Source organism: Maniola hyperantus, chromosome 7, assembly GCF_902806685.2.
Source record: "Maniola hyperantus chromosome 7, iAphHyp1.2, whole genome shotgun sequence".
Taxonomy (NCBI): domain Eukaryota; kingdom Metazoa; phylum Arthropoda; class Insecta; order Lepidoptera; family Nymphalidae; genus Maniola; species Maniola hyperantus.
The window spans coordinates 673,545-700,374 of NC_048542.1; the positions used below are offsets into that span (position 1 = coordinate 673,545).

The 26,830-nt window shown below is 38.4% G+C and overlaps 2 protein-coding genes across 5 annotated transcripts in view; one reads left to right on the forward strand and one right to left on the reverse strand.

Annotated features, from left to right (window-relative positions):
• Nucleotides 1-418: 418 nt before the first annotated feature.
• Nucleotides 419-8,328, reverse strand: LOC117983912 (nucleolar protein 9). The gene is made up of 7 exons (XM_034970553.2): nt 8,036-8,328; nt 6,800-7,385; nt 5,523-5,888; nt 4,590-4,743; nt 3,113-3,241; nt 1,784-1,942; nt 419-790 (listed from the first exon to the last, which is right to left on the reverse strand). Exons 1-7 carry the CDS (start codon nt 8,232-8,234, stop codon nt 590-592), a joined length of 1,794 nt encoding a protein of 597 aa, XP_034826444.2. The 5' UTR covers nt 8,235-8,328; the 3' UTR covers nt 419-589.
• A 1,718-nt stretch (nt 8,329-10,046) lies between these two features.
• LOC117983680 (protein 4.1 homolog) overlaps nt 10,047-26,830 on the forward strand; it is a 202,280-nt gene continuing 185,496 nt past the window's right edge. The window contains exons 1-8 of one of the 4 annotated variants that reach the window (XM_034970302.2): nt 10,047-10,228; nt 19,904-20,028; nt 20,483-20,630; nt 20,911-21,027; nt 21,703-21,883; nt 22,586-22,738; nt 23,086-23,271; nt 23,530-26,151. In XM_034970302.2, the coding sequence (XP_034826193.1) occupies nt 19,915-20,028; nt 20,483-20,630; nt 20,911-21,027; nt 21,703-21,883; nt 22,586-22,738; nt 23,086-23,271; nt 23,530-23,659 (1,029 nt within the window). In that variant the 5' untranslated portion in view covers nt 10,047-10,228; nt 19,904-19,914 and the 3' untranslated portion in view covers nt 23,660-26,151. Of the gene's footprint in view, nt 10,229-12,646; nt 12,668-16,840; nt 16,963-19,903; nt 20,029-20,482; nt 20,631-20,910; nt 21,028-21,702; nt 21,884-22,585; nt 22,739-23,085; nt 23,272-23,529; nt 26,152-26,830 lie in introns of those variants that run through there. The other 3 variants (XM_069499791.1, XR_011236946.1, XM_069499790.1) reach the window with 3 other exon arrangements.

The following is a 26,830-nucleotide window of genomic DNA, read 5'->3' on the forward strand; positions in this document are numbered from 1 at the left end:
TCTATAGAATAGAATAGAATATATTTTTATTCAAATAAACTTTTACAAGTGCTTTTAAATCGTTGCTTTTTAACTATGTAGTTAAATTCACCACGCTTAGTTTTATTTATAACGATTTACGATGTTTAGTGTCTATAACGCTGTAAATACCTTCAGTGTCTATAACGCTATAAATACCTTCAGTGTCTATAACGCTGTAAATACCACTAGTGTCTATAACGCACTAAATACCTTCAGTGTCTATAACGCTATAAATACCTTCAGTGTCTATAACGCTATAAATACCTTCAGTGTCTATAACGCTGTAAATACCACCAGTGTCTATAACGCTGTAATACCACCAGTGTCTATAACGCTGTAAATACCACCAGTGTCTATAACGCTGTAAATACCACCAGTGTCTATAACGCTGTAATACCACCAGTGTCTATAACGCTGTAAATACCTTCAGTGTCTATAACGCTGTAAATACCACCAGTGTCTATAACGCTGTAAATACCACCAGTGTCTATAACGCAGTAAATACCTTCAGTGTCTATAACTCTATAAATACCTTCAGTGTCTATAACACTGTAAATACCACCAGTGTCTATAACGCTGAAAATACCTTCAGTGTCGATAACGCTGTAAATACCTTCAGTCTCCATATAAGTTTGTCCCTGGCCTTGGCGCCGACGAACTGTCCCTTACAAAAGGCGTCCGCGACGTGGCTCCCCTTCGAGTCACACATAATATACACCAACTCTTCGGGAGCAAGCTCCAGAAGACAGGACACTACCTTCGCTGGACGCTGCAATATCAAACTCAAACTCAAATTATTTATTCAGAACTAGCTTATTTCCGCGACTTCGTCCGCGTGGACTACACAAAATCTCAAACCCCTATTTCACCCCCTTAGGGGTTGAATTTTCAAAAATTCTTTCTAAGCGGATCCCTGCGTCATAATAGCTATCTGCATGCGAAATTTCAGCCCGATCCGTCCAGTAGTTTGACCTGTGCGTTGATAGATCAGTCAGTCACTTTTTCCTTTTATATATTTAGATTGGTAAAATATTACGCTTCCTGATTGTCATAAATTTATTATTTGTAAGATGATATGATATAGTGGTGATAATTAATACGTACTTAAAACTAAAGCTACGAGGGTTCCAAACGCGCCCAGGTCTTAGATGAGCCCACAACAAACTCAGTCTGGTATTTTTTTTATTATCACCACTTTACAAAATCGCTTAGAACTAACACAAAGCTGTTTGGCAATTCATTCCCAAGCTTTCTTTTCATTCAAATAATCATTGTAATAGGATTTTTCAATGAGTTTGCGTTTTATGAAAACTTTGAACTTGTTGAGAGACATCTTCAATATGTCTTCTGGAAGCTTATTATACAAACGTATAGAATTTCCATCAACATGTAACATTACGGGCGCATTCAAATTTACTGCTTTGTAACCTCATTGAAATTTTCACATAGTGTGTATATTGCCGCTACAACAACAAATACCGAAAATTTCAAAATGGCCGCCATGTAAATTAGAACAATTAAAAAGTAATCTATATATATAAACTCACTTGACTAATCACAAAATCTCAGGAACTATAAAGCCTACAAACCTGAACTTTGGAAGGTAGGTTCTTTCTAGGACGTAAGTGTCAGCTAAGAAACGGTTTTGAAGAATTCCTCCCCTGAAAGGGAGGGTTGAAGGTTTTATGAAAGTTCTATGTTTTTGAAGTTAGAGACGTCTTGTACCTATATATATTTATTTTAGGCTCTTTACAGCAATTACCTGGAAGTCCAGCATAGTCTGTAGTACGACGGAGCCGTGTACGTGTATAAAGTACTCCTTGTTAGTATCGTTGGTACGTAGAGGCGCCATCTTTAGACACTGCACTGCTAAATGTTTCTGGTAGTCTGGTTCTGAACAGTTGAGCGCTTTTTCCAAATTCTGGGAAAAATAAACAATTCCTTGTATAACCCGGTCGAACTAAGTTTGCACCTCGCGTCGAATAAAAATTAAATAAAAAAAACCGGCCAAGTGCGAGTCAGGCTCGCACACTGAGGGTTCCGTACTACAGTCGTATTTTTTCGACATTTTTGACGATAATTCAAAAACTATGATGGATAAAAATAAATAAAAATCTGTTTTAGAATGCACAGGTAAAAAGCCCTTTCATATGATATCCCACTTGATATAGTTATTTTACTTCGAATATTGAAAATACTAATTATTAGTTCATGACCACAATTTAATTTTTTTTGTGTGATTTTACCCTAAATTCACGATTTTCAGATTTTCCCCCTAAAGCCAGCTATAAGACCCACCTACCTGCCAAATTTCATGATTCTAGGTCAACGGGAAGTACCCTGTAGGTTTCTTGACAGACAGACAGACAGACAGACAACAAAGTGATCCAATAAGGGTTCCGTTTTTCCTTTTGAGGTACGGAACCTTAAAAAAAACTCAACAAGTGGCAGACCAAAATTCGTAGTACGTGTATGTTTGCATCTTTGTCACTGATACACGTTCTACGAATTTTTGTCTGCCACTTGTTGAGTTTTTTTTTTTTTTTTTTAATTTTTAATCGACGCGACGCGAGGTGCAAACTTAGCTTGCCCGGGTAGTAAGTGGTCTCTCTTTTATTTTTCACTAGCTTATGCTCGCGACTTCGTCCGCGTGGATTACAAAAATTTCGAACCCAAGTTTCATCCCTTAGGGGTTGAATTTTCAAAATTCCTTTCTTAGCAGATGCCTACGTCATAATATCTACCTGCATGCCAAATTTAAGCCCGATCCGTCCAGTAGTTTGAGCTGTGCGTTGATAGATCAGTCAGTCACAAACTAAATTTAAAATATCTGCATCTTTTTCTTTTTAATATTGCTAAAAAAGGACGGAACATGAATTTTACATTTAAAGACTCTTAATTTTAGTGCACGCTACAAATTTAAACAGTAGGCTCGCGACTGTGCGCTAAAATCACGGGTTTTAACCTCTAAGAATTAAATTTAAAACTGTCAAACTGTGTCTGTCCTTTTCATATTACATTAGTAAGAAGAGGATGTGAATACTCTAAAATTTAGATGTCCTCAGAATCAGTACCATTGGCTCAAACTTACCTGTAGGAACTGCATCTGCTTGGTTTTGATGCGCAAACACGCCTTGGCAATGGCCACCAATACGCCAGTGTTGCCGCACGCCAGTATTGCATCATACTTTGTGGCCAACTCATCAAACATTGGCTCAAACTGAAATCCAAAAACATGTTTTTTCATTTTTAATTTAAAAGGTCACAAATAATAAACTTAAAATTACACAAAAAGAAAGAAATACATATAAATGCTATTTTGTAGACCCACTTAGTGATTGTCTCAGCTTGCGATGAGAAACTAGATAGAAAGAGAAAAAAATCGGCCAAGTGCGAGTCAGGCTCAACGAGGGTTCCGTACTACAGTCGTACTTTTGCGACATTTTGCACGACAATTCAAAAACTATGATGCATAAAAATGAATAAAAATCTGCTTTAGAATGCACAGGTGAAGACCTTTCATATGATACCCCACTTGATATAGTTATCTTACTTAGAAAATTAAAAATATTAAATACTAATTATTAGTTCATGACCACAATTTAATTTTTTTGTGTGATGTAACCACAAATTCACGGTTTTCAGATTTTTCCCCAAATGTCAGCTATAAGTTCTACCTACCTGCCAAATTTCATGATTCTAGGTCAACGGGAAGTACCCTGTAGGTTTCTTGACACACAGACAGACAGATAGACAGGCAGACAACAAAGTGATCTTATAAGTTTTTCCTTTTGAGGTCTGGAACCCTTAAAAGTAAATAAGCAATCGCGCTCCATCTTAGGCTGCATCATCACATCATCACAGCATCATTCAACGCGCTTTTGAACAATAATGCTCAATGGGACCCATTTAATGATGGGTCTATAATACTGGTTCGGGAGTTACTGAAGTACGCTGAGAGCATTGCATGAATATGTCATTCAATGTTCTCAGCGTACATATTCAAAATTCTTTGATCTTTTATCGTTTTGTATTTTATGTCTTTTTTCTTGTACCTTTATTTGTATTTAAATTTAATCATCTAGTTAGTGTAAGTAGTCATCTACTAGTTACTGTAGTTAGTGTTATATTGTTTATAGAAACACTATTATTATTATTATGTATTAAGAAGTAGACGGAATGACACACTTTTTAAACCTTCGTGGTTTTTTGCTGTGTCTAAATTGGATTTGATAAACATTCTCTATGTTGGTAATTAAAAAAAAAAAAAAAAAAAAGTGGCACTGGCGTTTTAATTAGATATAAAATAAATAAAATAAAAAAAATAAAAAAATCACTTGCCACCAGCCCCCCAATTGTGTAAGAATAACCATTTCATGGCTATCGCAATCGTCAAGAATTCTGCCCTTTGATTGGCTGTGAAAAAATGTAAACAGCGAATCAACCAATCAAAGGGCAGAATTTCTTGACGATTGCGATAGCCATCAAATGGTTATTCTTACACAATTGGGGGGCAGGTCTGATTGCAGCCAAGCGCTAGTATATAAATAAATAGAAACAACACAGACCTCTTCCTTAATACGGCAGTTGTCCAGGAGTCGCTGCACTGTGAAGTTGAGCATCTGCATGCAGGACAGCCGTCCCAGGCGGTGGATGAAACAGCGCGCGTATATCTGAGTATACGTCTTCTTCTTTGACACGAACAGAGCTGCTTCTAGTAACCTGAATAGTTGGAGAAAATACCGGTCCGAGTGTTCCGTACTCAGTTTTTTTTAAATATTTTTTTATTTTTTATTTTTATTGAAAAGGTTCGCTAGCGATTTTTATTTTTTACAAAAATGATCTTAAATTACATAAAGTTAAATTACAAGACGTTGTATGTAAAATCATTTGAAAGCAAACACTACATGCACATTCACACAATTTACATGGAACAATTATTAATCATATAAGTAAAATAATACAAAAAGTAGCTAAAACTTTCCGAAATAGTGGAAACACAAAAAAAAAATTATTCAAGGTGCAATGTGCAAATAATTATATTAGCCATGTTAAATGACCTCTACACAACTAAGCGTCAAGCTTGTGCTAGGAGTTGGTACGACAATAGTGCAACGGGCGGGGTTTGAACCGTCGTGGTTTTCCATCCACTCCTTTACCCATTGAGCTATTGAGGCTCTTAATTTTTCTATTTATATTGCACGATACATCAAAAACTATTATGCAAAAAAAAATTGTTTTAGAATTACCTGTGTAAAGCCCTTTTATATGTTACCCCACTTGGTTATATTAACTTTGAAAGTTGAAAATACTAATTATTGGTTTATGAACATTTAAATTTTTTTTTGTGATGTAACCACAAATTCACGATTTCGGATTTTTCCCCTTGAGTGTGCTATAAGACCTACCTACTTGCCAAATTTCATGATTGTAGGTCAACGGGATGTACCTGTAGGTTTCTTGACACATACAACAGACAAATAACACATAACGGTACTAACCTAACAGCAGATTCGTTCTCAAAAACAGGAGGCAAGCTCCCAGAAGTTTCAACTTTCTCCTCTTCTTTCAATTCCTTAATATGACTTTTAATCTTCTTCTCATCATTCCCTTCCGAGACCCAATCTTCAGGAGCAGTTTTAACTTTTTTCTCTTCCTTCAATTCCTCGAAGTCAATATCAATTTTATCCTTCTCATCACCGGCGGGGACCCAATCTTCGGGCGCGAAGCTTTCATTTAATAACTTTTTTATTAAAGTTTTAGTTAAGTTCTTATCTGCGTTTTTAACTGCGTATAATAATACTTGGAGTAGGGCAGAGGTTATGTTCTTGTATGGCAAGTCTTTGAACTGGGGCCATGCTACCAATCTAAAATAAGTTGATTATGTACTAAGTTGTGTATTAAATTAACTTTATGTTATATTAAACACCTTCCTAACTTTTCGGAGTTATGTGCTTTTTAAGTAGTAGTGAAGGAAAACATCGTGAGGAAACCTGCATACCTGAGAGTTTTTCATAATGTTCTCAAAGGTGTGTGAAGTCTACCAATCTGCACATGGCCAGCGTGGTAGACTATGGCAAAAACCCTTCTTACTCTGAGAGAAGACCCATGCTCTGTAGTGAGCCGGCGATGGGTTGATCATGATGATGATACATGTATCTACATTTTTACTTTTGTGATAATTATGTAAAAAATATTTCTAATTAATGTTTCCATCTGCACTAATATTATAAAGAGGTGGTTTGTGTGGGGTGGATTGCTAGTCTTATATAAAGTATATATGCCACATTTGTGCTAAGATACACAGTAACGTACAAAATCTGAGACAAAATTTTACTTTTACAGATAATTCCTTACATTTTATTAAAAAAAAGTAAAGTGTGTAAGCGCATTGTAAAACTTACCTTATTTGGATAATTTTAAAGTAAAAGTTGCTAAAATAATAAAATATAAACCCCCAACAAAAATATCAAATTAACGAATTTTTAATAATAATAGTAATAATAATCATCTTTATTTCAGATATTACATCCATTTTGTTAGTAATAAAATGAATTGCTAATGACTATGTTAGTAAGTAGGCTGTTTCATGCGTACTTTTATTTATCTAGGAATCTACCACCCATGAGACACTGAGAGTGCATGTGCAAACCAACCCAGTGTCTCATAAATGGATTATCTAGTTTTTACAGAGAATCGTGTGTGGTGGCGCGCTCTTGGGAATGCCTATGTCCAGCAGTGGACGCAAACAGGCTGATTGATTGAAATGAAAAGTTACCTGTTGGCAAACTCCTTTACAATTTCCTTATACTCATCAGGCACAACTTTGTACTTCATCTCAGTGGAATGCGGAGGTATACTGGGATTATCCTCTTTTGTCTGTTTAAACATATTCGGCTTGGCCTTCTCCCCAGGCAGCAACACAATGCCACTCAAACACTTCAACGCACTACGTAGGATATGATTTGCGTATCGATCCCATACAAAATCTTCCAGATTATTCAACACATACTTGCATATCTTTAGTGTAAATTCATGACACGATGTAATGTGCTCATCTGTGTATTTTGATTTGGTTTTTTTACGCTTTTTCTTTGGCCCTTCATCATCTAATTGGTCGAGGATTTGTAAATACTCGGTAGCTCTCTCACATGATACTCGTAACAAAGTCTCTATTATATGACTTGTGAAATTGTCGGAGCACAGTCGACGTAGTTCTGGTGATAGGGCTTCTATGTAGCGTTCTAGGTGTTCTGGGGTGGCGTATGGGAGGAGTAACTCTACGAGACGGCAACCTAACTGGTTGCCGATTATGTTTAACTCTTCACCTTTTGTTCTTTCCAACACATTGTTGACTAGGGCTTCTGTAAAGATAGTTATAGTTAGTAGAGCACAGACAATAAAACACAAACACAACCTTCCTGGCGCAGTGGTAAGCGCTGTGGTCTTGTTAGTGGGAAGTCCCGGGTTCGATTTCCAGCAGGGGTTTGGAATTTTATAATTTCTAAATTTCTCGGTATATGTCTGTTCTCTAAATAATCAAGTTAGGATTGACAGACAGACACACATCTTTGAGAACATTATGGAGAACTCTCAGGCATGCAGGTTTTCTCACGACGTTTTCCTTCACCATTAAAGCAAGTGATATATAATATATATTCAAATTGCTTAAAAAGATTGTAACCTATCAAATATATGTTATTTTTCTATAGATAACACAATGGGCAAGCAAGTAGCAGGTAACTGGTAGGGTTTTGTAGAAAAGTGTAGGTGACAATTTTAAAATCTTTTTACAGTAACTTACAATTAAACACTGGTATTTAACTGGCGAAGAATACAAAGACAGTTTTTATATCACTTTAGAATGACAAGTATCCTAGATAAAGAGCGGGAATTCGCTAAACCAAAACAAGAAATAAATAATAAAGAGGTTAGAAATTTGTTTACATGAAAAGAAACCTATATTGAACTAAGTTTTAGAGATAAAATGTATAGATTGCATAGTCATAATTACGTCGCTCATCTGAATCCTCGACTCCTTGCTTGATAGATTCCAAAATTTGCACAAAATAATCATACAAATCCTGTGGTATTTGAGTACCGCGTCCCATTTGACCTTTTTTCGCATATTTCCTAGCATTTTTCAAAAAGTTTTTACGCTTCTTTTTTTGCTTTTTGTGTGGCGGATTGTTATTAGTAGATTCTTCGCCCATTTTTGTAAAAATCACAAAGTTTTAACAAAAACAACACAACACACAAGTGATTCAAGTTGAGTTTGAGGTTATTTTGTCTTGCAATGTAGGTACTCGTACTGCATAGATTAATATGTATATGTCGTACTGACAGCTGACAGTTATAAGGATAAGGTTTGCAATAATAATTTTGATTCGATTTCATCTGAGGATTTCATTAAAAATCGATGCTAAATAATAATTGATCAAATCAGTCCTGAACTGCAAAAGAATACCTAATAATAATTATTATTATTAATAATCAACTCAAAATGTGCTGTTTATAAATATTAAATTATATTTATTGATCGCTTAGGTTAAATAAATAAATTTAGATACTTACTGAAATATATTTTGCTATTATTTTGCAAATTAACTAACTATGTCAAGTAAAACTGACTAACAGCAGCAGATATTAATCATATTATTGTCCTTCAAAATATAATACTTACAAAAATCTCTAGATATCGTCATTATTTTGGTGTTTTTTTTTTTTTGAGAAACCGGCTGCGATTTCAATCGATTTATTATTTCAATGACATCACTAATTAAATGACAGTTACTTTTTTAAACACATGTCATTTGATTCTTCAGTGTAGAAGAATCAAAAGCAATATCTATAAAAAAAACCAGATTTTCCGGGATAAAATGTAGCCTGTGTTATCCAGGGTATAATCTATCTCCATTCCAAATTGCATCCAAATCCGTTCAGGCATTTTGCGTGATTGAGTAACAAACATCCACACTTTCACATTTATAATATTAATTAGGATTGGATAATGGATTAGGATAATTATATATTAGGATTAGGATAATGAAGGTCTGGCACGCGCTGGGTCTTAGGATAGGGTATGATTAGCAGACAATAGTTTCACGTACAAGACTAGGTAGGTGCCTAGGTATACCTATATGCAAAATCAAGAGGTCGTCCACGGCACTGATTACAAACATGGATTGTAATTTGTAAAGTACAGTCCAGTCTCGCGTTGGAACACCTCCTGAATACTAAGCAGATGTAACACTCAATGAATCATAGCTTCCTATGCTGTTCTCTCCTACTTTTTACGCCCCTGCGGCGAAGCCCAATGGAGGGTTATGTGTTTGACCTGTGTGTATGTATTTTTTTTAATTTTTTTTTCTTTTTTAAAGAATATTAGCCAAGATTAACATTCTGACTAATATTCCCATTTCCACTACAATTCCGTACTTAGGGAATTATTTTTCGACATTTCGCATGATAAATCAAAAACTATTATGCATAAAAATAAATAAAAATCTGTTTTAGAATGTACAGATGAAGCCCTTTCATATGATACCCCACTTGATATAGTTATCTTACTTTGAGTTTTTTTTATGATGCAACCACACAGTCAGACAGACAGACAACGAAGTGATCCTATAAGGGTTCCTTTTTTCCTTTCGAGGTACGGAACCCTAAAAAAATGCGAGTGTCGATCCAAGGACTTAGCTAGACTTAGAGTTCAGAGTTCTACGGTCGGAGACGGACAAAAACTAATTATTTATTCGGGCGCTTACAATAATCTTTGATTTGTTACAAAAGTGCAAAAATTTGATCTGAGATCTCCAAACTGTTACGTACTTAGGTACCTACTGGGATCTTGACATCTTAATTCTACTGAGTAGGTACTGACTACTCGTATCCGTTGACAAATTCCCTGGAACGCAGGGAAAGGAGAGGCAGACATATTTCTTACTCATCCACACAAAGAAATTCATGAATGCAAGCTTCGTAGTAGCTCTTGACTCAAGTCTCTATAGCAAGCTAAAGAACCCTGAACCACAAAGGTGAAACCAACCAAAACCAGTTTAGTTTGGCGCCGGCTTTATTCAAAACACGTTGTGTGCGCGCTTACTATTCAATTCAAATTAAAAAAAAAAACGTTATCTAAAAGTTCGTAGTTGACATGAAAAATGACTCATTAAAAAAACAGTGCGCTTGAAAAATAAATAAGTTGGTAAGTTTTTTAAATAGTTGAATAAAGTATATATAAGAGTTCGACTTCGATATTCAAAAAGAAATCAATGCATTTATTTTTTATGAGGTATTTTTTGTGTCGGGATCGCTGGTTGTAAGGTACCATGTTGGGTACCTATTAATTAAAAAAGTTGTGTGACAGGGAGAGGTCGTCAACCTTTTCCCGCTTTCATAACGCATGCTTGATGTTTCGTTAATAATGTTTTATCTCTGTTTACTCTTTCTGCAATAACTTCGTAACTTTTGTTGTTTTTAATTTATAGTTAGCTTACCAAGTTAGGTAGGTAGGTACTTACACACTGTTTTTATAATACCTAATATGCATAAACTTATGTTTTATTTTTACTGGTTAATTATTCCAAATTAAGCTAATTTAGTACAGTAGTTCTTCTTACTTACCTCTTCCGGTTATTGACCTTTAACCATCCATTAAATACCGACTCAGTTATTTTGAATTAAAAAATGTACCCTGTATCTAGGTAGGCACCTATGCACTTACCTACTAATTATTTTTAATTTTGCAAAAATGCGCTACTTTAATTATTAGGTACAGACCTACCTCCCTCAATTAAATTTCAAGTAGGTAGGTAGGAGCTTACTTTAATGGAATATCTTTTAAAATTCTTCATCTTGGTAGTCTGTGACATAAACCATACTTAAATTAAACCCATGACTTAAGTAGGTACCTAAATATAAATAAGTAATAATATGTAGGTAAGTACAATATTATTTGCTGTGACAGCCTAGTGGCTAAGACGTCCGCCTCCTAATCGGAAGTCGGAGGTTCGATCCCGGGCACGCACCTCTTAACTTTTCGGAGCGTTTGGTAATTAAACATCAAAAAATCTTGAGGAAACCTGCATACCTCCATAATGTTCTCAAAGGTGTATGAACTATGAAGTCTGCCAATCCGCACTTGGCTAGCGTGGTAGACTATGGCCAAACCCCTTCTCATTCTGAGAGGAGACGCGTGCCCTGTAGCATCTGCAGCACAGTAGTGAGCTGGCTATGGGTCGATCATGATGATGATGATATCATTTATTCCTCAAAGACTTAAACACTTTGTATTTAAAAAGTAAAACTTTGGTAAATTCAGGTAGCAGGTAGATAATAAAATTACATATTGGCAGAGACTAGAGACGAGTCTAAAATAAACTATTCGATCGTAAAACGCACAGGTAAAACGTTATAACTCAGCGAACTTTTTTATGTTTTCTACCGAGATTTACTTAGTTTTTTGGGCGCATTCCTGTCCGCAGTGACGTCACCGCGGCCCGTGGCCGACACGGGACGGGATACAAATTGACCCACTTGATAACCGCAGCCTTCGCGAAAACACACGGGAGGATAAACAGAAACGCTTCTTAGCAATATTTAAAAAAACGCGCGTTTGAAGCAGGGTTGTTGCGGCTGCCAATATCTTGTCATCTGCGTTTCGGATTGACTACTCAAACTCCAAACTATTTATTCAGAATAGGTAAAATTTTACGCTTCCTGATTGTAATTTTTTTTTATTTTTAAGATGATATAGTGGTGATAATTAATACGTTCTTAAAACTAAAGCAACGAGGGTTCCAAACGCACCCAAGTCTGACTATGCTGTGTAGGCCCTACTGGACGCTACAGCGTCCTGTCGTTGTCCTTCAATCACGTCGCAACGGTGCAACAGATTCACGTGATTTTTTGTATGGGTATAGCTTAAGACCTGGAGAGTGACATAGGCTATATATTATATATTTTTCATCTCGGAAAATCAAAGAGTTCCCACGGGATTAAAAAAACCTTAATCCACGCGTACGAAGTCGCGGGCATCAGTTAGTAAAGGAATAAGTTCGAAACCCGTAATTTGTGGTTACATCACAAAAAAAAATGTGTTTATGAACCATAATTTGTATTTTTAATTTTCAAAGTAAGATAACTATACCAAGTGGGGTATCATATGAAAAAGCGTACGTTTCTGTACGATCTAAAACAGATTTTAATTTATTTTTATGTATAATAGTTTTTGATTTTTCGTCCAAAATGTCGAAAAAATACCCGAGTACGGAACCCTCGGTGCACTTAGCGGGTTTATTTTATAAACGCTGTCCCTCAACTTTGCAGTTCAAAATATAGTCCCCTGTGTTACATTTCAATTTGTGGATTGGTGGATTAGAGTTGCCGGCCGCACTATTGATTTAATCTCATCGAGCCCGTAGCATAGCCCGTAGCCCCATTCTTCTTTATTAGCTGATTCAGTCGAAGGTCGAGGGGAAGTCAAGTGGCTTACAAGTTGTCTGCCTGTCATTAACTCATTAGCTATGCCCGTCTCTTCATCCATTCTTAGCCGTTCACCGAAAAAGTTTTTGAGTTATCGCCAAAAAATGTGGGAATTTTCGAAAAGTTACTGTTGTTGATCTACATTCTACACAATCTCACAGTAAGTATATTGCGTAAAATTTGAAAAAAGACTTGCCATATTAGCTCTCTTCTAAGACCGGCGCGTTTGGAACCCTCGTAGCTTTAGTTTTAAGTTCGCGTAAAAATTATCACTACTATATCTTACAAATCCAACAACTGAAAATCAAAAAGTGTAATTTACTTATTACTTATTTTGAATAAATTATTCGATTTTGATTTCTTTGATTAAACACGAGTATGTCAACTGTCAGGTCAATAGTAACAGTCAGTGCAGTAATATTTCGCGGCGTTCTCACGCGGCGCGGCGCGAGTGAAGTGCGGGCTTAAGAGTTTGGAAACTTAATCTCAAAGTAGGGTCCCCGGTATTTACTTCATTTTACGGCTTCCTTACGAAACCATAACAAAACTATAGGTATTGTACCTGCGCTATTAGTAAATAACTACTTAAATATATATCCTGTGCGGATGTGCGGGGCGTCTCCATCCCGATTGCCATCTCGACCGGTCGCGTACTATACCTTACTTTAGTTGCGAATTAGTTACGAATGCAACGTTCAGTTTGTTTTTTCACCAGTGCCAAAAAAAGAGTGTATGTTTTCAGGATTTATGTATGTATGTGAATTTCATAACTTCTAAATGCTTGAACAGATTTGGATGTCATTCATTGCATCATTCCAAGAGACACTTGGCTGTAATTTTTTTGAAAAAATTTGTCTAGAAAACCTAACACGAAGAATTTCAGTTAAAATAGCCTCATAGCTCAACGGTAAGAGGAGCGGACTGAAATCCGAAAGGCCACCGCTTCAAACCCCGCCCGTTGCAAACTCCTAGCACAAGCTTAACGCTTAGTTGGAGGGGAAAGAGGAATATTAGTCATTATTGGCTAATATTCTTTAAAAAAAAAAGAGCAATCAAAGCATAACGCACGTTTAGCCAACGAGCCGTATCTTAGATATCAATAATTATAATCCTACGATGGCTACTCAAGCACGAACTACAGACTCACCTCTAAGTACTAAAGTTCAACAAACTCTACAGGTTCTTTTAGCGTTTAAACTACCGTGAGTGGTTTCCATTATACGGTATAACCTTTTATAATAAAATCCCGCAAACTATTTTGGACTTACCTTTGCACGAGTTTAAAAATCTATTAAAAATATGCTCCTGAAAAAAGCATATTACACAATTGAAGATTATCTAAATGATAAAAGAGCGTGGATTTGACCTGCAGCTCGTTCCAGCAACGCACAAGACTGCAAATACTATTTTATACATGGCATAATCGTGTACCTATATCAAATGTTTGAAAAGAGCAACCGCCGAGTTTCTTGCTGGTTCTTCTCGGTAGGAAAGGCATTCCGAACCAGTGGTAGATGCATCCGACTATTCGTAAGTAAGTACTTGTAAAAGTTTATTCGAATAATTTTTTTTTATTTTTTTTTTATTTTTTATTTTATAAATAATATCTGTTTCGGCTGTACTCACGTGTTTACGTGTGGAACTGACTCCCTTGAAAAAGGACCCCGGATGGGTTCGAAACTAGTCGGGCTAACGTCGACTAAACACGTGAGTATAGCCGGGACAGATATTATCTATAGGTATACTTCAAAGCCTCGATAGAAGTACTTTAGAGCCTTGATAGCTCAATGGTCAAAGGAGCGGACTGAAACCGAAAGGTCGCCGGTTCAAATCCCACCCGTTGCACTATTGTCGTACCTACTCCTAGCACAAGCTCTACGCTTAATTGGAGGGGAAAGGGGAATATTAGTCAGCAAATAACTTGGTTAATATTCTTAAAAAAAACAAAAAAAGGTTAATTTTGAAGCATTGTTTACGTTTCACGCGCGATCTGTCTTTTCCTTTTGTGTGCATGACTCGGCTACGATTCTCTTTTGAAGATTCTCTTAGATGCTGCATTGACCTAGATGTTAAGTTTAAATACGGTTTTTTTAAAAAGAATATTAGCCATGTTAAATGACTAATATTCCCCTTTCCTCTCCAACTAAGCGTCAGGCTTGTGCTAGGAGTAGGTACGACAATGATGCAACGGGCGGGGTTGGAACCGTCGACCTTTCGGTTTTCAGTCCACTCCTTTACCGGTTGAGCTGTTGAGGCTCGAGGTATTAAGTATAGTATGCTGTGAACCGCAATCATTTAGGATAAGTATTAAGTAGTAACATTAGATCTTGATGCAACTTGATCAATCCAATGCGGTTGACACAATGTTGCGGAATAAGTACTTACCTACCAACACGAGCAATCTAGGCCAGTGACGGGAGAAATAAGATCCTTAGAAATCCAATATGCATACGTATACTGCGTACCTGTATTTTGGGAACTCACTCGCCATATTTCCTTACTTTTCCTGGACCAAATCAAATCGGAAAGCAACGCCGCCGCCGACCTCCCGAAAAGAGGCCGGTCTTCACCACTAAGATATCAGCGCTTCACACTATAGTAAACGTTAAACTAGTGTGACATGCCAACATAAACAAGCGATGTTTACCGGCGTTGCTCGTAAACTATTGTTGTTTGAAACACTCCTCCGTCCAGACAGATCCTGACTCATGGCAATGAGCCCATTAGGAGGTTAAACGTACCTACATAATCTGTACAAACTACGAGATGGAGCAACGAATCGACGTGGTTTTTTGCATAGTTAAAGACCAGAAGAGTGACATAGGCTGCTTTTATCCCGGAATATTAAAAAGATCCCACGGGATTTTCAAAAACCTAAATCCACGCGGACGAAGTCGTTGGCTAGTGTTGTATATATGCGAAATTACGTTGATCTGTATGTTACCTGACGAAAGGTACGCACAGAGATAGCTTGCATACCGAAGACTGACAGATTACTTTTTATCTCGGAAAATAAAAAAAATATACAGGATTTTGAAACCCCTATATCCACGAGGCTGGGCATCATCGTGTTTAATTTTTAGGGTTCCGTACCTCAAAAGGAAAAACGGAATCCTTATAGGATCACTTTGTTGTCTGTCTATCTGTCTGTCTGTCGGTCTGTCAAGAAACCTACAGGGTACTTCCCGTTGACCTAGAATCATGAAATTTGGAAGGTAGATCTTATAGCTGACATTAGGGGAAAAATCTGAAAACTGAATTTGTGGTTACATCACACAAAAAAAATTAAATTGTGGGCATGAACTAATAATTAGTATTTTCATTTTTTTAAGTAAGATAACTATATCAAGTGGGGTATCATATAAAAGGTCTTAATCTGTGCATTCTAAAACAGATTTTTATTTATTTTTATGTATCATAGTTTTTGAATTATCGTGCAAAATGTCGACTATAATCGACAAAAACAAATACGACTATAATACGGAAACCTCGTTGCGTGAGCCTGACTCGCACTTGTCCGGTTTTTTTCTAAAATCACACTATCACAATTTTTAAAGGGTGAGTAGTGGTAATACGTTCAAAGTTGATCAATGCCATAGATAGCTACAGATTATTCTATCTATCGATGGTTCATTGATCGTCTCTATTATATCAAGTTAATCTTCGATACATATTATCGATTTATGATATTCATGAATTTTGAAAAGAGTGTAGTTACCTAGATCGGTGTAAGTACCTATAAAAATAAACATAATAATATCCATAACAATAAATTGAAACACCATCAATTATTTCAGCTCATAGATCCGTCACTATAGTTTTACGACTCTCTCAATGTGCTATGCCAGTTGTTTTACGGCAGTTCTCTGCCAAGAATGCAGTGCTGCGCAGTAACTCGGAGTTTACGAGTATACTGTATAGGTATGTGCTCTCCAACGTGAAGTATGGACACACGAGTAGATATTATAGACCAGTACCCGTAGTACAAGATTTTACGTCTCACAAAACCAAACCAAATTCGAGAGTCGAAATACTTCCGCGTTACAGTAAAATGGACCTAAACAGCCTTGAATTGAAGTCAAATATTCAATGCCACTGATTTTAATTTCGCAATGTTTCCGCTTGGAGCGCTGGCTGTAGAAGTGTAGACAAACTTGAGCTTTAAAACAAGGCATATAAGATCCAGTTTACTGTAACGCGGAAGTATTTCGACTCTCGAATTTGGTTTGGTTTGGTGAGACGTAAAATCTTGTACTACGGGTACAGAGGGGAAGCTTTACAATAGCTCACGCACACCACGACGTGCCACGGACGCTCCGTGCGCCCAGTTTGGCGGCAAACGGAGCGTCCGTGACACGTCGTGGAGTGCGTGAGCTGCGCTAGAGTGAGTGAACCTACAGCCAGCCGCTAGTATGAAGCTTCCCCTCTGGTCTATATATCTACTCGTGTGGTATGGTATGGACTTGCGTGCTATTTTAAAATTAATCGACATCTCTCCTTTGAACAGTAGTTGAAACAGTTCCTTTGTTTTTTTTACTCCGTTACAAGTTAAGGTACAAGTCGGAGATGGGCTGCAGACTGCAAACTGCTAGCGAGATCACTGATTAGTATATTATCTATGGATCACTGGTTAGTGGTTTACAGTGCGACTGCAGGCACAGGCAGTGTTCCCACACGAGTAGATATATAGACCAGAGGGGAAGCTTCATACTAGCGGCGACGGGCTGTAGGTTCACTCACTCATAGCGCAGCTCACGCACACCACGACGTGTTACGGACGCTCCGTTTGCCGCCGTTTGCCATCGAACTGGGCGTAAACGGAGCGGCCGTGGCACGTCGTGGTGTGCGTGAGCTAGTGTGAAGCTTCCCCTCAGTACCCGTAGTACAAGATTTTACGTCTCACCAAACGTTGCTAGAATTCGAGAGTCGAAACACAATAACATCAAAGTAAAATGGACCTAAAGAGCCTTGAATTGAAGTCAAATATTCAATGCCACTGATTTTAATTTCGCAATGTTTCCGCTTGGAGCGCTGGCTGTAGAAGTGTAGACAAACTTGAGCTTTAAAACAAGGCGTTTAAGATCCAGTTTACTGTAACGCGGAAGTATTTCGACTCTCGAATTTGGTTTGGTTTGGTGAGACGTAAAATCTTGTACTACGGGTACTGGTCTATAATATCTGCTCGTGTGGTGTTGCCGCGCTCGGAAATCGGAATCAATTTCATACAGATTACGGTCTGCACCTTATCTTGAACCACTGGAACTTGACCAGAAAATCTATATACTTATATAAAATTCAAAGTCCTGACTGACTGACTGACTGACTGACATATAGGTATATCAACACACAGCCTAAACCGCTGGTCCTAAAGACATAAAATTTGGAGGGTCTATTCTTTGTAAAGAGTAGGTATCCACTAAGAAAGGATTTTTCGAAATTCCACAAATTTTAAATGGGGGATTTTATTTGACAAGTTATTTGCATGAAAGTTGGTATTTGGGTTTTCGGTCACAAATGAAGAAATATGTGTTTCAGGATTTTTGGAAAATTTGCCCATAAGGGTGGTAAAATAGGGGATGAAAGCTTGTATGTTTGAATGGGACAGTTTTAATTTATGATATTATTAACTTGAAATCCCCCCCTTAAGGGGTGAAATGGGGGTTGGAAGGTTATATGTGTTATCCGGTGCTGGTGCAGAGTGCGCATCCTGATGTTACAATGTTTGTTTCTGAAAAAAAAAAATCCATTTGTTTCCTGTAGGCCACGCGGGCGACGCCGCGGGCAGAAGCTAGTTAGAAATTATAAAATTCCCAACCCCTGTCAGGAATCGAAGCCGCGACCTCTCCCTAACAAGACCACAGCGCTTAGCACTGCGTCAGGGTCTGGGAGGGTCTCAGCTCGTGCTGAGGCCTGGGAGTGGAGTGGGCACGAAGGGCTCTCAGTGGAAGCTTTCAAGTAGACAAACGTGACTTAAGTAACTGGAGACGGTTTGAACATTGAAATAAGAAGATACTTGCTGAAGTTTTGTTGTGTAAATCCTTATTCGCATTTATAATCCCTTATTATAAATGCGAAAGTGTGATTGTTTGTTGGTTTGTCCTTCAATCATGTCGCAACAGTGCAACGGATTGACGTGATTTTTTAAAGAGTTCCCACAGGATTTTTTAAATACCTAAATCCACGCGTACACAGTCTTTTATACGGTTGACGTAAAAAAACGTAATAAAAAAACCGGCCAAGCTCGAGTTTAACTCAGTTGAAATTATCACAGAGTATATTTCTATTGCCGTTATAACAACAAATAATAAGAATTTCAAAATGGCCGCCATGAAAATTAAAATGTTATTTCTTGTACGATGGTACGGGACCCATCGTGTGCGAGAACGTCTTGCACTTGACCGATATTTTTCATTTTACGTGTAGAATTTTCTAAATCTAAATATATAAAAGGAAAAGGTGACTGACTGACTAATCTATCAACGCACAGCCCAAACCACTAAAATGATTGGACTGAAATTTGGCCTGCAGATAGCTAATATGACATAGGCATCCGTTAAGAAAGGATTTTTTAAAATTCTATCCCTAAGGGGGTGAAATAGGGGTTTGAAATTTGTATAGTCCACGCGGACGAAGTCGCAAGTATAAGCTAGTTGGATGATGAAATTACACAAATTCTTACTTGTTTATTTATTGTTAATTTGTTTACAGCAAGAGATTCCTGAACGTTCACAGTTTACCTCTTTTGTAATATAAATATTTATTTTGCTAAATGTACTGAATTCAAGGTTGTTCATGAAATCTCTTTTGATAGAGAGCATTTTCAATTCCGACATGCATAGCATACGTCGATATCTCTATAAATATCTACGAGAGAAATATCTGTAACGGCGGTTACGCACTCATCCGATTCCAGTACGTGAAAATACGTGACTTTGTGATTTGTATGGGAGCTTATGACATAATATTATGTCGTAGATAATCGCTGGTATTCTCACGGATGACGGATAGAACTCGGATGACGGAAGTGCAGTGCGTAATCGCCGTAAGAGTTTTAGGTTTCAGCTCGCCTACATAGTTATCGCCTATAAAAACCGGCCAGGTGCAAGTCAGACTCGCGCACCGAGAGTACCGTACTACAGCCGTAATTTTTCGATATTTCGCACGATAAATCAAAAATTATTGTGCATAAAAATAAATAAAAACCTGTTTTAGAATGTACAAGTAAAGCCCTTTCATATGATACCCCACTTGGTATCCACTTTGAAAGGTGAAAATACTAATTATTATTAGTTCACAACATATATTTTTTTTGTGATGTAACCACAAATTCACGGTTTTCGAATTTTTTCCTTTGCTATAAGACCTACCTACCTTCTTCTTGGGGTAATTGTTTCAGGGGGCAGCAGAATGCGCGAAAGTCTGCGTCGCCTGGCGTCAGATGACGGCATGGCAGCGCGACTGAACGCTGGCAGAGTTCGCGTCGAGCTGCTCACTGGGGAACACATTACCGTCGATGTTGAGGTAATTGTTTCAGGGGCAGCAGAATGCGCGAAAGTCTGCGTCGCCTGGCGTCAGATGACGGCATGGCAGCGCGACTGAACGCTGGTAGAGTTACCAACTCTCGTCTGCAATATCACATCACCATTTATTATCGCAAACAAGCTGTGATAGCCCAAGCCTAGGCCCTCTAGTCTGGGAGTCCAGGGTTCGATCCCAGGCATGCGACTCCAATTTATCGGAGTTAGCAATAAAATATCACTTGCTTTAACGGTGAAGAAAAACATTGTGAGGAAACCTTCATGCCTGAGATGAGAGTTCTCCATAACGTTCTCAAAGGTGCGTGAATCTGCCAATTCGCGCTTGGCCAGCATGGTGGATTAAGGCCCAACTCCTTCTCATTCTGACAGGACACCCGTGCTCAAAAGTGAGCGAGCGATGGGTTGATCATTATGATGACGATGATGCATCATTTCAGAGAAAAGCCACGGGTGCCGATCTCTTGGACAAGGTGTGCGATGTTCTGGACGTGCTGGAGAAGGACTACTTCGCCTTGCTCCACGTGCAGCGCGGAGACCCCAGGGTGTGGGTGGACTTGCCGAGACGACTGTCCAAAACATTCAGAAGTAAGTCAAAGATACTATTGGAGTCTTGCCAATAAGTATTTTCCAGTATAACCTGAGGGAACATCTAAAAAGAAGTTAATGCGACATTTTTTTTATTTTATTCATTGTAGGTATACGCTTGACCACAATCACACCTGATGGGAAGTGATGATGTGGCCTAAGATGGGACGCGTTTACCTAGAAGATGCCTATTCACTCTTCTTTTAAAGATACCCGGGTTGTAATTGGTAGGAAACACATATCGCGGAAGAGTATTCCAAACCTTGAATTTTATTTGCAGATGAGCCTTGGGACGTAAAGTTCGCTGCCAAGTTCTACCCGCCAGAGCCCTGCGAGTTGAGGGATGACCACTCACGGTACCAGCTTGGCCTCGCCGTCAGACGAGATCTTATGGAAGGTAAGTCACATCTATCCCAAGTTTAGTAGTTAAACGTTCCCTTGGTGTTCATCATGAATCATGATCAACCCATCAAGCCGGATCAGCAGCACGGGTCTAACACTTTTTACCTGAAAATACGGTAATAATTAGGGGCTGGGATTAAAAGCTTTCATATGTTGGATAGAAGCAGGTGTTATTTTGCGAAATTCCGCGATTTCTAAAAAACAAGGTGAAGTTTCCGATTTTTCCAGATCTTCGAAATCTTTTAAAGATTTCATTAGCACGTTCATTGAGGATTAATGAATAAATTAGTGTCATGTCTTTATCATCATCATCAGCCTGTGGACGTGCACTGTTGGACATAGGCCTTCCCTAAAGAGCGCCACCACACCCGATCCTCAGCCTGCCTCATCCAGTATCCAGTCACTTCCCGCCAGCCTCTTTGTATCGTCGGTCCATCGTGCTGGAGGGCGTCCCACACTACGCTTGCTTAAACGCGGTCTCTAAGGACTTTCCGGCTCCAACGGCCATCGCCTCTACGACAGGCATGAACTGCCCACGGCCACTTCAGCTTGCTAATAGTTTGGGCTATGTCGGTGACCTTGGTTCTCTTGCGGATCTCCTCATTTCGGATCTTATCCCTCAAGGAAACTCCTCCATGGCTTTATAACGCGTCTTTTTTATATTTTTCAGGTCGTCTAACATGCTCGAACATCACATACGCCCTGCTAGCGTCGTACGTCCTACAGTCAGAATTGGGTGACAGGGAGGCGCGCGTGAGTACGGCCTTGCTCTCCGCGCACAACTCCGTGCCGCTCCACGTGCTCACGCCTGACCTGGAGGATAAGGTCGACGAGTTGTATAGGAAGCACAGGTGAAATACTTGTATCTGACGCGCGAACATCACATTACGCACTTCTAGCGCATCCTATCCTAGAATAGTCTCTAAGTACCCAGGAAGAACAGAACTTGTTCGTTGTGAACTATGGCCAAATCCACATCCTCATTCCACCCTCCTTTTTCCGTCACCGTCAGCAATTTCACCCTCACCACCTGTCCGTCCGTTGTGCCAGATCCTTCTTTCCACGCACATGCAAACTGTGGAACCAACTCCTATCGGCGGTGTTCTCACTAGATTATAATATGGGGTTATTCAATTAGTGGACTAACAAATTCTTAAAAGGCTGGCAACGCATGGGCAGTTCCTGTGGTGCTGCAAATGTTCATGGGCGGCGGTAATCACTTAACATCAGCAGGGTGATTCGCTAACTCAGTTTCTAACACTGAATGATAGCAACGGAGTTCATTTTTTTATTCGTTGAAGGTTTTCTACGAAAAAATATTTTAATATCACCCAGTGAAGCAGCAATGTAGAACTAACCAACCTCGGTGGCTATCATTTAGTGTTAGACACTGAGTTAGGGAATCACCTAGCAGATGACCCGCCTGCTCGTTTGCTCACTATCTCTATTTAAAAAAATCCTTCTCATTCTGAGAGGAGACCCGTGCTCAATAGTGAGCTGGCAATGGTTGATGAAGCTGAATTTAATGACAATCGAATTTCCTCCATTTTCAGAGGTCAAACGCCAGCAATAGCAGAACTGAACTACCTCGAGAACGCCAAAAAGCTGGCCATGTATGGCGCAGAGGTACACAGCGTGAAGGACTCTGACGACGTGGACATCTGCCTCGCCGTGTGCGCACACGGCATCTCTGTCGTGAGAGACGGGTAAGCTGACATACAGTACGCGGCAGAAAATAATGTACATCGACCTTTAGAATGATATTTCGGCTTTGTAGAGCGTTGTCTCTGTCACTCATACCTATGTGACGTTTTGTCGGTCTCAATGATAGGGACAACGCTGTCAAATTTGCTACCTCTTTCTAAATGTCGATGTACATTTTTTGCGATAAAAATCTAAAAAAGTAAAAGTTCAAGCCAGAAAAAGTTCAGTTTTCGAAGCCTCTCACCAGTTCAAACCAGAAGTTTGGAAATAATAAAATTCTAAATCCCTGCCAGACCACAGCGTCTTACACTGCATTGCGCCTGTTCTAATAAAGACTGCTTGTTCCCAGGTTCATAATGAACCGCTTCCCGTGGACCAAAATCCTGAAGATCAGCTACAACAAGCGGATCTACACCCTGAGGCTGCGGGCCGGCGAGTACGACGAGTACGAGACCTACCTCAGCTTCAAGCTGCCTTCCACCAGCGCCAGCAAGCGGCTGTGGCGCTGCAGCGTCGAACATCACATGTTCTTCAGGTATTACCATCATCCTCGTCTCATGCCATCATCAGTTCCTCTCACAATGAATACTATCAACGATAGGTGATGTGGGTACACTTCTACATCAGCGTTAACAACCCCTGAAAAATTCGCTCGACGTCTCGGAGCGGTTATCACATTTTTGCTTAATTTTGGCCTCTCATTCACCATTTTGATGAACGCGTCGACGAGCTTCCTCATTTGCGACTGTTTTATTTTACCTACGGAAGTACTAATCTATTGTTTTGTCGGCAGACGTGAAGAGCCCGTGAAAGTGGAGCGCATATCCGGGTTCCCGCGCTTCGGCTCCCGCCGCGTGTCGTGTCGCCGCACTCTGCGACAACTGCGCACTGCCACACCTCACAGCACCTTGATAGCCAGCTAGGGAATACGAAACGCGTGTCGCGTCACATAGTCGCCGGACATGCCGATTTTGTATCATCAACTGCTGCACTTTTTTTAATGACGATTTTCATTATAAATGTGAAAGTGTAGAAATTCGGATGTTCGGATGTTTGTTTCTCAATTACCCTGTAGTTGTTAGATTATACCCTGGATTAACACATAGGCTACTTTTTATCCCGGAAAATTATTTATTTATTTATTATTTTATTACAATAAAACTTAGGGCTAGCCCAATTACTATATTATTACTTAGCTTATCTAATTACTATACAAATCATATTCATGCCCGCGTGGAATGGTGCCAAGAATACTGGCTGCATTTCCGCGCTGGACAGCCAGGCTGATCCGTTGCGCAAAAAATGAGCCAGCCCTTCTGTCACCAAATGAGGCTATTAATCGCGGTGAAATGTCTCGTATAATTTTTTTTGCACTAAGACTCCATATGGCCCCAGGGTCTCCACGGCAAACGGAACAAAAATGTAACTCTCGATAAGAGAGGCATACTTGCGCCGCTTGCCGTTGTCAGCTGTTTCAGCTGCGGCTCCCGGTCTTGATGCTGTCTCCCTGATATGACACGGGGTCAATGTGTCAACGCATGTTGCGTCCCACATGAGCGCCCCTCCCCATTCCCAGTGAACCAGCGTCAATCCATCAGGTCTCTTGACTCTTGCCATCATCCCGACTAATCCCTGCCGGCACAAAGAGCTATATAGAGGTGGCAAGAACCCTTTAATCGTATCGTTACTGCTGCATATAGGTCTCTCGTAGACACTTACACACGCTACGGTCTTGCGCCGCCATCCAGCAGCTCCCTGTGACTCGTTTGATGTGGGAAGAAGGTAGCCTCGATAGCTCAACGGTTATAGGAGCGGACTGAAAACCGAAAGGTTGCCGGTTCAAATCCCACCCGTTGCACTATTGTCGTACCTACTCCTAGCACAAGCTTTACGCTTAATTGGAGGAGAAAGGGGAATATTAGTCAGCAACTTGGCTAATATTCTTTATAACAATAAAAACTACTGGATGGATCGGGCTGTGGCATGCAGATTGTTTTAATTTGCATGAAATCTTGGTTTTACAAAATAGATAGGTACGGTACACACTTTGTGAAAATGTCAACTCTCTACCCCTCTCTCTCTCTCTCTCTCTCCCGCTCTCTAAATATCTCAGTTCATGAGATACAGCCCGTTGACAGACAGATCAGACAGGCTTAGTAATAGGGTATTATTGGCATCCTTCGGGTACAGAACCCCAAAAAACGTACCTGTAAGTAATTTTAACCACATATTTGAACAATTGATTTATAACAATGTATTAAATTATCAAGTACGTAAACTTAAACTCACCTATTCACCTGTGTAAATTCTATGTCTATAAAATGTAGCGCAAATGTTTTTGGATAGTCGTAAAGACAAATCTTACTGTTTTTCAAATTTAATTTTAACCTTTTATTGAAATAAAAAAATATGAAATATAATATTCAATGTCTATAATTTCATAGACATTGAATACATTTGTAGCGCAAAATTTTTGGATAGTCGTCAAGACAAATCTTAATTTTTTTTTAATTTAATTTGAACCATTTGTTAAAATAAAACAATATGATGTCAATGTCTATAAAATGTAGCTCAATTTTTTAGGATGGAATCTTTTTTTTTTAATTTAAAACATTTACCTATTAAAATAAAAAAAATATAATATGAAGTACCTATAATAGGTAGAGATGTTTATCATTCAAGTGTGATAAAATGTTGTAATAAAATTAAGGTCGGTTATTATCAATGTACACACGGAACATGACTTTTTTCAATGTTTCGAGCAAATAAAATTCTCTATTCAAGGGCAATTTACTTTAGCTATAAATCAATTTAGATAAGTACGTACCTGGTACATAGTCAAATTTTAGAAGAATTTTAAAAACTAATTTGATATATCCTGATATCGTAAATCTTGGCCTGCCTATTGGACTGGCGTGGGATCAAAAATTAAAAAAAATATATTTCAAAATGCAATTTTTAATTGCTAGTAATTATATAATTATTATTTATCATAAATCATAATAAGTATTAGGTTGGTAAAAGTTTGCATGTCAAAAGATTTAAAACGAAAGTGCCATTTTAACTATTAGCTTAGATATACATATATTTAGGTACTTAATTAAGTAGGTATATAAATAAAAAATTACAATGATTTGTCTAATTTTAAGGAAAAATTTAAAAAAGCAAAACATTTTAATTAAGTTAATAATTTATTTGTTTTGTATTGATACTTACCTACAGATATTTTCATATTTTTCCAATATACCTAGGTAATAAATTATAATGTTGACTAAAAAGACTATTGAGTTGATTCTCTATGATGAAACTACTCTGCACTTTACGTATATCAGATAATATAATATGTTTTGTTTGAATGTATGTACAAGTAGAATGTAGGATATTTTATTATCAAATAAACTTTAATATACCATAAGTATTTTGTGTTTTTTTTTTTCACCTAAGCATTCTCTAGTTAAAGGTATTTAAAAGATATATGGAGTTTTACGCAAGTAAAAACTTAGTTATGTACTACCTGAACACAATCCAATACCTAAAACAAATAATCACTAAAACTACAAAATGGTTATACCATTTGCCTCATTTTGTAGTTTTAGTGATTTAATATTTTTCAAACTCGCAATGTATAGCGTGCAAAACTCGGGTCAATACCCCGTTTTCGATGCGGCATTGACTCCGAGTGCCCTACTTACGTCAGCGTCACTAGCGTCAGTCAGATGTTTTATTTGCAATATATCGTAAACTTTTACAAATGTATAGGATTTTTTAATATTTTTTCCGCGTTTTTGTGGTATCATATCGGTAATCATCACCTGTCTTCGTTTTTGCCAGCGTTCTGGTTACACCCTGTATATTATTTTTAAGTAAAACAACTTGTTTCACCGACTGTACGATTTTTACAAGTTCACTCGCGTATAAAAGATATGATTCACAAATTAATTATACTTTTTGGTTAGTTGTCGTCTTGAGACAAAAGTAGGTATCCACGTGGGCGAAGTCGCGGGTCTAGTGTTAGGAATCTTCTAGAACAGATTCGGGTATAACATGAAGGGACCACTCTACCTTCTCTTCTGCGTCGTGCTGTTCGTCTGCGT

Coding starts and splice junctions, on each gene's coding strand:
- LOC117983912 (XM_034970553.2), bottom strand. CDS start 8,234: ATGGGCGAAGAATCTACTAATAACAATCCGCCACACAAAAAGCAAAAA. Junction 1,943..3,112: donor AGCAGATGCAGTTCCTACAG/GTAAGTTTGAGC, acceptor TATTTTTCCCAG/AATTTGGAAAAAGCGCTCAA. Junction 791..1,783: donor AGACTATGCTGGACTTCCAG/GTAATTGCTGTA, acceptor TTGATATTGCAG/CGTCCAGCGAAGGTAGTGTC.